We start from the raw sequence: 12,884 nt of genomic DNA, 5'->3' as shown, positions 1-12,884 counted from the left end.
TGTTTTCCTTTATTTAAAATTATTTACTGGGGAGATAAGTATTTCTGTAAAGAATTGCATTAGCTGACTTTCTGTTTTTATTCCCTTTCACACACTTTAGACTTAGATAACATCTTTTCATAGACTTTTTACTCTGAGAATGCTTTATTTCTCATTTTGCATGACTTAGTCATTGAGTGGAAATATCGAAGAATCACAGAATGGCAGGGGTTGGAAGGGGCCTCTAGAGATCATCTAGTCCAACTCCCTGCTGAAGCATGTTTGCCTAGATCAGTTCACACAGGAACGTGTCCAGGTGGGTTTTGAAGACCTCCAGAGAAGGAGACACCGCACTCTCCCTGGGCAGCCTGTGCCAGGGCTCCCTCACCCTCTCAGTAAAACAGTTTTTCCTTATGTTTAAATGGAACTTTTTGTGTTTCAGCTTTTTTTCCATTCCCCCTTATCCTGTTGCTAAATAGAAAAAAGGGATGTCCCAACCTCTTGACATCCACTATTTAGATATTTGTAAATATTAATGAGATCTCCCTGCAGTCTTCTCTCTGTAGACTAAACAGCCCCAGTTCCCACGGCCTTTCCTCATAAGGAAGATGCTCCAGTCTCCTGATTATCTATTTTTTGTATGTATTTGACTGCCTAAAGAAATGAGCATACTGTGTACTTGCAGAAGAAGCCTACGCTGGTAAAAGTGTTTTCACTCCTAACTAGGAATCTCCACCACTTTTTTGTTTGTTGAGATTTTTTTTAAGATTAAGCAGAAGATTATTTTTGGTTTGTGTCGTGGTTTGGCCCAGCTAGCACAGAAGCACCATGACAGTCTCTCACTCGGTGCCCCCCATTCACCCCCACCCTCCTTAGGATGGCAGAGGCCGCAGCGAAATGGGAGTAAAAAGATAAGCAAGGTTGTTGTGGATTAAGACAAGGGCAGGAAGGGCTCGCTGCCAATTACGGTTCTGGGCGAAACAGACTCCAGCAAACAAATCTCAGCTTCACCAGTCCTCTCTGTAGGATGCCAGGGAGTCTCTGCTCCAGCACACCTCCTACTGTCTTTCCTCACTGACCTTGGAGTCTGCATGATTGCTTCTCTCTCTCTTCCCAATCCTTGCACCACCACCACTCAGAGAAGAAGAAGGGACAGAAGAAGGAAGAAACAGGAATAACCCTCCTCTTCTGACTTCTTTTTAAAAAGTGATTGTGGAGATGTCTAATTGGCCCAGTCCCAGAAGTGGGTCTGGCACAGAGTTGGGGAGAGTTTCAAGCAACTTCTCACAGGAGCCGTCTTTACACCCCTTTCCCCCTTACTGGAAATGGCTGTCATGTCAAACCATGACATTCCACCCCTTGCCTTCGTAAATCACTTTTTAAGGAGGTGTTAAAAATCATTTGTCTAACAGTCTTAACATTGACATAATTGGCAAATTAATTAGTAAGTTTGAGTGGCTGCAGTTAAAAAAAAAAACACAAACCAACAACAAAACCAACCCAAAGCATCTAAATTGTCGTCACTTTTGCCAAGAAAATTTATATTTATTTCTTCCAGCTTTTAAAAGGTTTTTTCTTGTATGTATTCCTTTTCTAATAAGCTCACTTATCTGTAAGATGTCGTGCTGGATTTATTATTTGCCAGAACCTTAAAGTGGAGAGGAGAGGCAACCTTGTTGAAGCCTGGGAGTTTTGAATGGATAGATTGGAGGGTCAAGAAAGACAAGTCTATCACAGGATATTGGTACACCTCCCCAGGGCGGTTTCATACTGAGTTATTTCAGCTCTGTGTGATGATTCATCACATCATTTTTTTTTGTGCACACTCATTCATTCCTACAACAATGTCACTTTTTGAAGATAAACACGTTAGTAAGAGCTTGTTTGGGAAAAAGTGTCTGATCTGCTTCCAGAATTCAAGTGACCACTTTCTTAGCAAAAGTGGTCCCCTTTGGGGGTGGACCAAAGGTTCTTGGACCCAGTCCCAAACCTGATATACAGCCCTGTGACTGTCGATGTGTTCCCAGATTTGTGTGGGCCAATGCAGATGCAGAATGCCACTCTGACAACAGCTATGGTTACCTACTGCAAGAAATGACAAGAGGATTTGGCCGTCCCACTATCAAAAATACAGTAGCATTGTTAACAGCTGATGAATTATCCCTAAAAAAGTATTTGTGGTTTTGCTTCAGAACTGCAGAAAAGCTGCTTTTTGATTCATTGCAAAAAGACTGTTAAATTTCTGAGATAATTATACTGAATTTTGCAGGTTTTAAGTGATTCGTGAGAGATTTCTGACCATGGGACTTGTTGACTCAGTGAAATGTTAGTTTTTAGAGCAAAGTGTATGCACAAGATGCTTCTAAAATGATACATCTTATATAGTGTCCAAATACTTGGGTCGCTGAATTATTTGCTGAAAAATGACTTTGGATGCAGAGCAGGATGAGCAGAAACCTGATTTTGGGTATATGCCAACGTGTAGTGGTGCAGCCCTTACCTTGGAGTTTGCAGGATACATAACTAGTTCTTCAGTTGCTTTATTATATTGCATCTGTGCTCATATTCATTTTTGTGTATGTAATGTTGTAGATCAAATCATATTGTGTTATTCTATTGCTCTAAACTTACTGGCTGAAAAGAGCTGAAATCTGCTTTTCCACAAAAATGAGCTAACAGTAGGAATGAACACATAGTCTTCTCCATAAGCTGTATTTCCACATGTTTCATGAACTGGAAAGAGCCATTCTTGCTTTTTTGTTTCTCCCTGATTACTGTCAAATGCAAGTTATAGATTTGCTACAGGAAAATAGGCTTATTTGTAACAGTAGTTTTTGAGATTCCTCTTGTATCTATTAGCACGTAACTTTGGTGGGGAAAGCTAGGTAGAAATGCTGACAGGTGAAAATCTTATTATGCTACAATAACACAATACTGTCTGGGATTACTAAATTTTCTAGAGAAGTTTAGTACATGTTGTATAAATCAGTAAAGCATTGAATACAGTATTATATGGAGAGTTATGGAGTTGATAAGGATTTGAGGAACAGTAAGGCAGATAACAGTTAGTTGTGACTGAGATGACTGTAGGCTGTGCAGGAACAAGATTACTGGTTGCCTGCTGCTTTGCCTGCCTGATGACCGTTACTAGGCATGTTTTGATTAAATAAGCTGATGAACTAATCTTCAGTTACATCTTCAATTAGAAAGAGGCTTCAGAGATTGTACACAAACAAGCAAATGACAATGAGAATTGAAATAACAAATATTTAATGACTCGATGTATCAGTCCTCATCCTCTGCTCAGGAAACAAGCAGCAAGTGTCTTAAGTATGTGAAGGGCGTGGACTGAGTGACAGGGAGCTGCCACTACAATACGATTATGAGAAAACAAAAGTAATCCTGAGATACCTTGGAAAGGTCTTCTAGAAGAGAGGGAACCACTGATGTGTTTGTGGAGAGGTCTGGAGCACTGTATGCTTCCTGTTTGAGGACAGCAACTCCAAAATGGGGTAGAGGAGATCTGCAAAGTTGCCCATTGCCTCAAGTGTCCTCTTCAGAGGAGGATAAGAGCTTGGCTTCTTCGACATGATGCTAAATGGGCATCTGATAGCACTCTGAATACACTGAGAAGGTGGGAAAGTCCTGAAGCTGAAGAGCTCCCTGTTAGCACAAATGGACTTAATAAATAGAAGCTGAAGATATCAGAACTTCAGTCCTTTACTTAGAGGCTTTCCTAAAGCAGAACAATAAAACAAGAGGCAGCAGAGGGACAAAAGACTTCCCCTGAGAGCAGGGGAAAGGCTCCTGCAGGGGACTGGATGGGCTGAAACAGCAGTGCTTTCCTGGGCTACCCGAAGTGTCTGAAATCCTCATGTAAGGGCTTGAATGAACAATCATGTTCAGTTCTTGATAAAGGCAAATAACAAAAAGCCGCAGCAGTTTCCAAATACTGTTAGGACACATTCGGCTGAGATGTTGAGTGCTACATGGAACCAAAGAATGGGCTACCCTCATCACCCTACAGAGATTAATCTGAGGTTGATGTATATGGCTGCTGTGGGAGTTTACATGTTTACTTTCCCTCTAAGCAAAATAAGAAGGTCTTGTGCATTCATTGTCACCTCTTTGTTTTCATTTGTAGTCACTTTATCATTCTTCCTCACATGTGTGTTGTGTTTTTTCTCTTATAGAACAGTTCGTGTCTGGCTGAAGAGAGACAGTGGTCAGTACTGGCCCAGCATATACCATGCAATGCCTTGTAAGTATAAGGAGCTGTTCACTATCTACTGTGTGTTTGCAAAATGTCTCTTCTGGTTTTGATGCAGCTTCATGCTTATGACTGTTTGCAAGCTTACCGCTGAGTATTAAATATTATTCTTGAACAATCCTCTTGATTTCTGTGAAGCTTTATCTAGTTGCATGCTAACACTTCTGAGAGGAATCAGGGATTACAACAACAAAAGGGTACAGATATGCTAGCAAGTGACGAGCATTTAATGCAAACGGGGATTTAAAAATGTGGGAGCTCAAAATGTAGCCTTGCATTCTGCCACTAATGGAGTCTATAAAGCTTTGTAAGTCTCCAGGATAAATCACTCTGCTCTTCTGACTGCATGTGCTCAGTCTATTAGAGTGCAATGGTAAATGGTTTTATTTGGTAAGAACTTAATGTCCTGTGGCAGCTAATATGATCGAGAGGATACTAGACAGGGAAAGCAGCTCTTCCAGTGAAGAAGCAGCATGATTTTACCCCTGCAATTAAATGTGGAAAACCAAATCTTCCTGATGCATCCTTTCGGTATGGTCTGCTGTATGTCTCCTCTCCCAAAGAGAGTGTTCATGCTTTAAAAGAAACTGCAGATTGATGCCCATTTTTCCAGGAGACAGTTGAAGAAATCACAGCCCTAGCTGTTTGTCATAACCCCTGTGTTGAGTGCAGGAGTATAGCTCTGCAGGTCAGGAGCAGCAGCAGGAGTATGCTGATGCTCCTCAGTCAGCTTCAGATGTGCTGGGTTAGCTTGTCTTTGGAAAGCTTATGAAGCTAACCTAAAGTCCACAGATTGGGGAGCATTTATCAAGTCTCATCAAGGTATTCTTACTCTCTGGAGAAAGAATTATTTTAAGCTAAGATAGATAGATTTGGAAGAGACATCTGTCCCCACAATAAGTAAAATATTTAAGACATGTAAGTTTTTAGTACCACATCAACATCAACTTAGGACCCTAGAGTGGCATGGTGTTTGACTGCCTGCTGTAGAAAGCATTCGTTTGGTAAAGAGGATGATCTCTTTTCCTTTGGTGATAGACTAGCTCATAAGAACACATCAAGCCTCTAAGTACTTTCTGCTCAAGATTTTGCACAAAAAGTTATTGGAAACCAGGTAATGATGTGGCAGTCTGTGGAGTTCTGTCATGATTACTAGCAATGGCCTAAGTTCTCTTGACCTGTCATAGGATCATAGAATCCCCCAGTCAAACTGTTATGAAATGCCTATTCTAGTACTTTGGCATTGATACTTCTCTTTTTCCCATGTGGTGATTATGCATACATTTGCATTATAGAACCTTGTTAAGTCCTCCTGGTTTTGCAATGGCACATTATTGCCAGTAATAACAGCTTCACTGGAATGATGGAGTAGATCCATATGCACTCAAAGGGGACTATTTTAAAATTCCTTCATAAAATTGAACACCTGACACTGCTCCTTCACTTGGAAGGCTGGTAAGCTTTTGAGCCATGAGATATTAAAATTATACTGTGTTATTGATAACTATGCCAATTGCATAGTTATCAATTGTGGCTTTAAGCTTGGAAATCTTAGAAAGTGCTCTGTACAAATCTGCATTTGACTGGAAATGTTCTTTTTGTCTGTTTCTGTGTGGGTCACCTTTTTGATGGTCCTCTGTTTTAGGTTCATATTGTTTTTTTATGGTTTAAAGAACGACTGACCAGAGGTTCTCTGTGTAAAAATGTAGTAGGCATGATGATGCCTTTGTGCTGCTTAGCAAACTGTGAGTGGCAGTTCCACCTATAGATACCCCATTAGCATGACTTGTGACTTTGGTTAGGGTGGTGCATGACCTACACCATTTTATTATTTAAGGTCATCAAGTCCAACCACTAACCTAACACTGCCAGGCCCATCACAAAACTAAACCATATCTCTCAGCACCTCAGCTATGTGTCTGTTGAATATCTCCAGAAATGGTGACCCCATCACCTCCCTGGGCAGTCTGTTCCAGTGCTTAATAACCCTCTCAGTGAAAAAGTTCTTCTTAATGTCCAATCTAAACCTCCCCTGACACATCTTGAGCCCGTTTCCTCATTCATTACTGGAGAGACTGACCCCCACCTCATCACAGCTCCCCTTCAGGTAGTTGTAGGGAGTGATCATTTGATATTAGGTAACCTTTAATACCTGAGTTCGCTCCTTGGGTGCTCAGGGAGATAAGGTAGATGAGGAGTTGGGCTGAGTCAGCCATGTACTTCGGTCAAGTTCTGCACCCAAATGCATCGGTGCATTCTGAGGATGAAACACAGGAAATACCTGGAAAAAGATATATAGGTTGTTGATCTCTTCTGCATGGACACACTTACTGCTCTTTAGAGGTGGGATTTTCCAAATTACAAAGTTTTATGTCCCATCTATGGGCGTTTCTGTGGCTGGAAAATTCTGAACAACATGGTGGTCACATTTTTTATCATCTCCTCTAGCCCATGAGAAAGAGCAAGCTGTGGGTGTTGCACATGATGTTTTATCATCAGTAATGATAGGCAAACAATGTAGGCTGGAAACCTGGATAATGTTCATGCTAGCATAGTCTCAACAGCTGTATTTATTAACAGCAGACCACTGATAAGTACGTTAACCTTCCTCATAATTAGAAGGATACACTTAGTTACAACTGTGTAACACAGATTACAGATATGTAACCATGTTTAGATATATGATTTCTGGTCAGTGTCTGTACAGAAGGAAAAAAAACCCAGCTTAGTAGGCACAAGTTTATGGAAAGAAAAGGAATTGTAGTCAAGAGAAATAAGCTTTGCCAAAAAAAGAAAAGCCACCCAAAAAGACCCAGACCAATCCCAAACCTCTCACAGACGTTTCTCTTCTATTTCTACCAGCCTGTAATAGAAGTGACACACTGTTGAGAGTTTGAGTATGTAATTGGACTTTTCCTCTACAATTAATTTTCCAAAGACTAATATTAGTGTGTATTTGCCTTGTACAAATTTGCCCTGACTACAGCCAAAGTTCTGCTGGTTTTTTTTCTGGATATTACTGTGAAAGGATCTTAAATGTCTCAGAAGCTTAGGGTTTGGGGTTGGTTTGTTTTGCTTTTTTTTTTTCTTCCCCTGTTCTTAAGCCTAAGGGTTTAAGTAGCTGAGTGTCATCTTATTTTCACTAAAGTGTAAGCTGATGCAGTCTTGTTACAACTGGCATTACTTCAGCTACGTTGGTGTGACTAGTGTGAATGTGATTTTAGTGCTGACATAATGATTATTCCAAAAGCACATGTTACTGAAAAATTCACTTAGGAAAATAAGTATCTTTACACTGATATGACTGTGTACACACAGGTCTGGAATTTAGAAGTAACTTTTTTTAAAATCAGCTTGTGTCAAGCAGTTGCTTGCACCCTTTGCTTCTGAAACACTTCAGGTTATCTGGGAAAAGCATGCTTATAATAGCTAATTTACCTGAGACTTTCTCTGTGAGCTGTTTATTGTATTCAGGATTATTAGTAGCTCTTTCAACAGTATGCACTGTGTCTAGCATATGAAAAATGGTATGTAGAATACACCCATTCTCCATCAAGTGCCTTTAAAAGGATTTGGTGTTTATTCTGCTTGGAATTGCTTCCCTCCGCTCCTCTCCCCCTGCCCCCAAGATCTATTTTTCCTACAACTGTCTCATTCTGCCACAACCCCAGAAACCTCAGTGTAATAATAATGTACCACCATCTGAAGGGATGATTCAAGATTTCCTTTTTGGAGTGAGAGATATGGGAAGGTGCAATTTTGTCATTATAAGTAGTGCTTAAGTGTTTCCTTTCTGGCAGTTTCCTTGAACTGAAGCCTTTTCTTATTTAATTCAGTCAGTGCTTCCAGGAAATAAATAAATCAAGGCGCCTGCCTGGATGTGAACGTGACAGGCTTTCTGCTTGCAGTTGGTTGTCTTTTAGGAAATGGTTCAATGGGGGTGGTTGTACTAAAGGTAGAACAAGTTTTGTAAAACATTAAACATAAACTCTCCTTCATGTAGCTTTGATGACAACTAAACTATTGGGGAAGGTTTGCTGAGCTATGGACTACTTAAAGCTAGGTGAGATTTTACACAAATTGAGACTATACCAGATATACAGTACTGCAAATGAGAGGACTGCAGACTTGTTAGCAATAAAAACAGTGCAAGTAATCACAGTGGAGATCAGAAACCAAGAGGGGGAACTAAAAGCACATCTGACTGTACTCTGTTTTTATCACAGGAATATGGTTTCAAAAACATTCTTATCCATGTGGAAGGTGCAAGAATGCCTGCCCCTAGCTGCAGTTAGCAATCACTGTTGAAAAATAGTTCCTGGAGGTTTCTGTTGGTACAGCAGGACTCCCAGCTTCATGCTGCTGTGTTGAGCAGTAAAAAGAAATCTGCCTTCTCAATGCAACTTCACAATTTCCCAATTAAACCAAGCATAGCTCTTCTTGCAAGACAATACCTTTGATTCAAACTCAGCCAGATCCTCAAAGGAGCATAGTATACCTGACTTGTGTGCAATTTAAGAGTACACTATGTGCATTAGAGTAATATTAATATAATAAAACAGTGGCTAGTTTTTGATGCAATATTTTATTTTGGCCATAGTATATTATACTGTCATAGCATCTGTGGTGAAATTGGAGTAGGGTGCAGTTAGATTCTCAATCCTTAATATTGGTTGATAATGTTGATTCCTACAAGTTAACTTTCTTACTGCAGGTATAGGATGCAAGTCTCTGGCATAATACAGTGCTTTCTTGTCAGTAAAATTCAGGCAAATGAAGTAACCCTAAATTATTCAGCTAAGTAATCTCTCATATTTATACTGAAGTGTCAGCTGTTTCTTATATCTTGTATGACATGCCTGTTTTCAGAATAGTAAGAAAAAGATGAAGGAGCTGGAGCAAGAAATATCCCTTGGTCTATGTCCTAGTAGGATAGGCTTGAATGAATTGCAAGAACCCCTTTGGGTTTTTCAAGTACTTGTCTATTTGAAGAGCCAAAATACTCTACGGCACCATAAAGCATGTTAGTTAGTTTTAGGCTTTCCAGAACTTCTAGAAAATGAGAATCACAGTTTTGTTAACTTCATCAACATGTTCATTTTTTTCAGCTCCATGTTCATGCATGTCTTTTAACCCGGAAACCAGAAGGCTGTCCATAGGTCTAGACAATGGTACAATCTCAGTAAGTACATCCAAAGATTTCTAGTTGAAATGCTTCCCTTTTGAGAAGTCTATGTGTGATGTTGTGACGAGGATCATTTTTGCCAGTGTTTTACTGCTAGTAGAACTGAAGCTGCAGTGTAGAAAATAGTAGATTATTACAAATTTCATTCCAACTGCCACAAAGAGATTGAGTGGGATTTACAGTATTTATTAGGCAACTCAACAAACTGTCTTAATTTGCATGTCTCTTAAAAAATAACAGCACAGAAATCTATCTGTTGTTCCATTAAATTTGAGAGCCCTGTTAATAATACTTACCAATGTTTTCTGAAAGCAGCAATTAACGGGGGGAAAATCATCTTCTGAGAAGCAGAAGGTAGATTTTTGGTCCATATCTAGATGCTTTTCTGAACCTCAGCATTCAGATTTTGTTTTCCTCTTAATTTCTTCAGAGAAGTTTCTCCTAAATGGGAGAGAAAGATTTTGTTCATTAACATCTGCGATATGTGAGTGTGTAAAGGAAGCAGGGTCTTAAAAAGAAGAGTCTGTCTTTTAGATCTAGGACAGAGGGTATCAGTTGATATTAATCAATGGATGGATTTTTCCTGTGGGATGATAAGTAAAGAGCTGTATCACTCTGTGTAAGGTTCATGGGTCAGACAGGTATTTTTCACCTATGCCTCATCAATAGACTCCTCTTCCAGTTTAAGATCATTGTACCACCATTTCAGATTTTTGTTGCTACTGTTTTCTGCCTTACATGTTTTATAACTGAATGAGTGTTTACAGGTTGACATAAGGGCAGCTGTCTGCGCTGAAGCCAAGATGGTATTTGGGAAAGAGTGTATGATCCTTTTAGCTGTTGCCTGAGAGCTGTATCAAAGATGTGAAGGTTTTGACCTATAAAGCTATTAATGGCTAGTAGCAGATTTTTCCTTTTGTATCTAGGAGATGCAACAGCTGCTAGAGAATTCCCTGCACCTCTGAAATTCCCTCCTTCCCACTCTGAAATAGCTGTAGTTTGCTAGTCCTACTGGGCACTTCTGTTTTCACCAGGCCTTTGAGGAATGTGAAAGCTACTGTAAATAAGGTATTTAAGTACTCTGACATGATGGAAGAAGGTGTGTCCTTTGTCCTCGGGGCATTTTTGCCTTGAAAAGTCATAGGATGCTTGAGTCTGAATGAAGTCAAATATTTTCCATTCTGCAGCTAAAGAAAGTAAATGAGATATGCAGGTGGTGAACCAACTGGTGACTTTGGGTATTATTGCCTTGTCTAAGGGAGATTCAGTTTGTTGCTAAACTGGGCTTTTCCCAGTCTTCTGAATACAAGTCCATAGGAAGGGGGAAGGGTTGGTGCACTCCACAAACTTCCACGCGAGATTAAATGTTTCCTCTGCAGCAAACCTAAGGCTTGTAAGAAGCCACAGCTGTAGTGTGCTACAAGAAGTGGTGGAGATGGGAACAGAATAAGAGTGAGGGTAGCCTAATATTGAAGTCCCAGCAACATTAGGGTGTTAGAGAAAATCCCCAAGTGCTTAAAAGTGGGTTACAACCACCCTCTGGAGGAAAGGATAAATTTTCCTTTCTGAGCATAGCTATGATGATTAGCACAGGGGTATACAAGCGGGGCACACTGATCACAAAATAAGAGAACTTACTGCAGCGAGGTGACTGTATTGCCCTTACTTTTAATTGTGTGGCCCTCAAAGGGAAAGTGGACGCAATTTACCTGAGCCGCTTGAAGTATTTGGGAATTTGTCAGATATTTCAAGTTAACATTTCTGGTAAAGCCCAACACTCTTGTATGAGCTGGGTGCAGGACTAAAAAAAATAAGGCTGAAAATCATCCTTCATCTTCACTTTGAGTAGAAGGAAAGGATTCCTGGCGAGGGCTGTAAGCAGCTATAATACTCACAAGAGGGACACCACAATCTCAGACTAAACTTTCTGCATTGCAAGGAATTTCTGCTTTTATATGTAAGTGGGCATAAGAAAGTGGAACTGCCTTTTTTCTTCTACATGAAATGTTTGTAAACTGTACATTTTTTGATCATAAGCCTGGCACCTGAGAACTGTGTACAGTGTGCTTTGAGAAGGATGGGCAGCAATGGTCTTGTCACAGAAAGATGTTCCAGCAAAGCTACTTTTCCCTGTTGAAACAGGGTGACAATTTTTTGCTTGTACAGAGATGAAGAGATTGTTTTCAACCTTTTGCAACTTCTCAACATGAAGGCTACACAAACATTTGTGCAGCACAGTAGACCATTCTCTTGAGTGGAAAAAATGTCTGTGATCTTGCTTTTGAAGAGCAATGGTACCTAAAATTGTTTTTTTTTAAAAAAAGTTTCTGTGATTTACTTTTTTTACACTTTAAAAACCTTTTTTTGAGAAGAAATAGCATTTCTGTTACCTTGACTTAGGTACTGCCTGAGGTTCCTTTTGGAAGCCAAAAGATATTATCATGGTCATAAAATCTTTGCTCTGAAGTGGTGAAAAACATGCTTTAATGGCTGCAAGTCTCTCAAGATACCACAACAAGAAAAAGCAGAAGAAAGGTCTATTATTTGTAGCAGATGGGAGACTTCCACAGCCAAGATGAGACTCCTCACCTAATTTCATCAATCTGAAAGTTAACTTCCTAGATAAAGTTAATCATTAGGCACTGCAGCCAGTGGAGAGGTGAATTGCCTTTGGAGGTGCTCATGTTACGTACCCTAGAAACCAATACACAATGGCATAAACCTCTCTCACCTTTTCGGTTTTCTGGGGAGATTTAAATGAGGGGTTTGATTTTTAGGTAGCTGAAACTGAATTAAATTAATATTTTTTGCTGACCATGCTTATGTTTAGGAGCTGTTACAGACTTCAAGCAGGGCCACAAGGACTACAGGGCACCAGAATAATCCCTTCAGAATTCTTCCTTGGGGATGATACTTTAGATAAATCAATTTTCCACATAGTCTGATCTTGCAGGTATCTACAGGTTTGACCATAAAGAGCAATTTGAATACCTGAGGCTGAGTCAGGCTCTACCTGCCATTGTGCACCCTCCCACTCTGCCTCTGTGGGAAGTTCACTTTCTTTTTCCCTCTGAGAATGCTAGGTGATAGTTTCTGTTCTCTCCCAGTTTTTGTACTTCATAAAGTAAAAACACTGTAATAATTTTGTAGAGTTTTCTCTGCAACAAACATAGGTGTAGTGTCTGGCAGTCAATTTAAGAGTCTTCATTCTCTTTCTTCTCCGAAGTGAGTTGGTCGCTTGTGTTAAAAGGGTGAAGTTGAGCCTTTAAAGAGATCCTCATTGTGCTGTCAAAATCTACCAGAGTGCAGACTATACATTGTGTGGGGTAGAAACTAGGTTGTGAATGGGTAGCATGTAACTAATATCTAAAGATTATTAACACCCAGACATTGATTCAGTTGTTTAAGCAGAGGTGTCTAGTGTTATTTTGGCATATATCTGTTGGCATC

General features: G+C 39.9%; 1 protein-coding gene across 1 annotated transcript in view; it reads left to right on the top strand.

The window, feature by feature from the left end:
- Positions 1 to 12,884, top strand: part of WDFY2 (WD repeat and FYVE domain containing 2) — a 69,275-nt gene that overhangs the window by 31,460 nt on the left and 24,931 nt on the right. The window contains exons 2-3 of the mRNA XM_062020470.1: positions 4,173 to 4,240; positions 9,358 to 9,431. Coding sequence (XP_061876454.1) covers positions 4,173 to 4,240; positions 9,358 to 9,431 — 142 coding nt within the window. The remainder of the gene's footprint in view (positions 1 to 4,172; positions 4,241 to 9,357; positions 9,432 to 12,884) is intronic.

The sequence above is a fragment of the Colius striatus genome, chromosome 1 (assembly GCF_028858725.1).
Source record: "Colius striatus isolate bColStr4 chromosome 1, bColStr4.1.hap1, whole genome shotgun sequence".
NCBI lineage: Eukaryota > Metazoa > Chordata > Aves > Coliiformes > Coliidae > Colius > Colius striatus.
The sequence above is the reverse complement of the archived record's forward strand: the minus strand, read 5'-3'. Positions and strand labels throughout refer to the sequence as shown.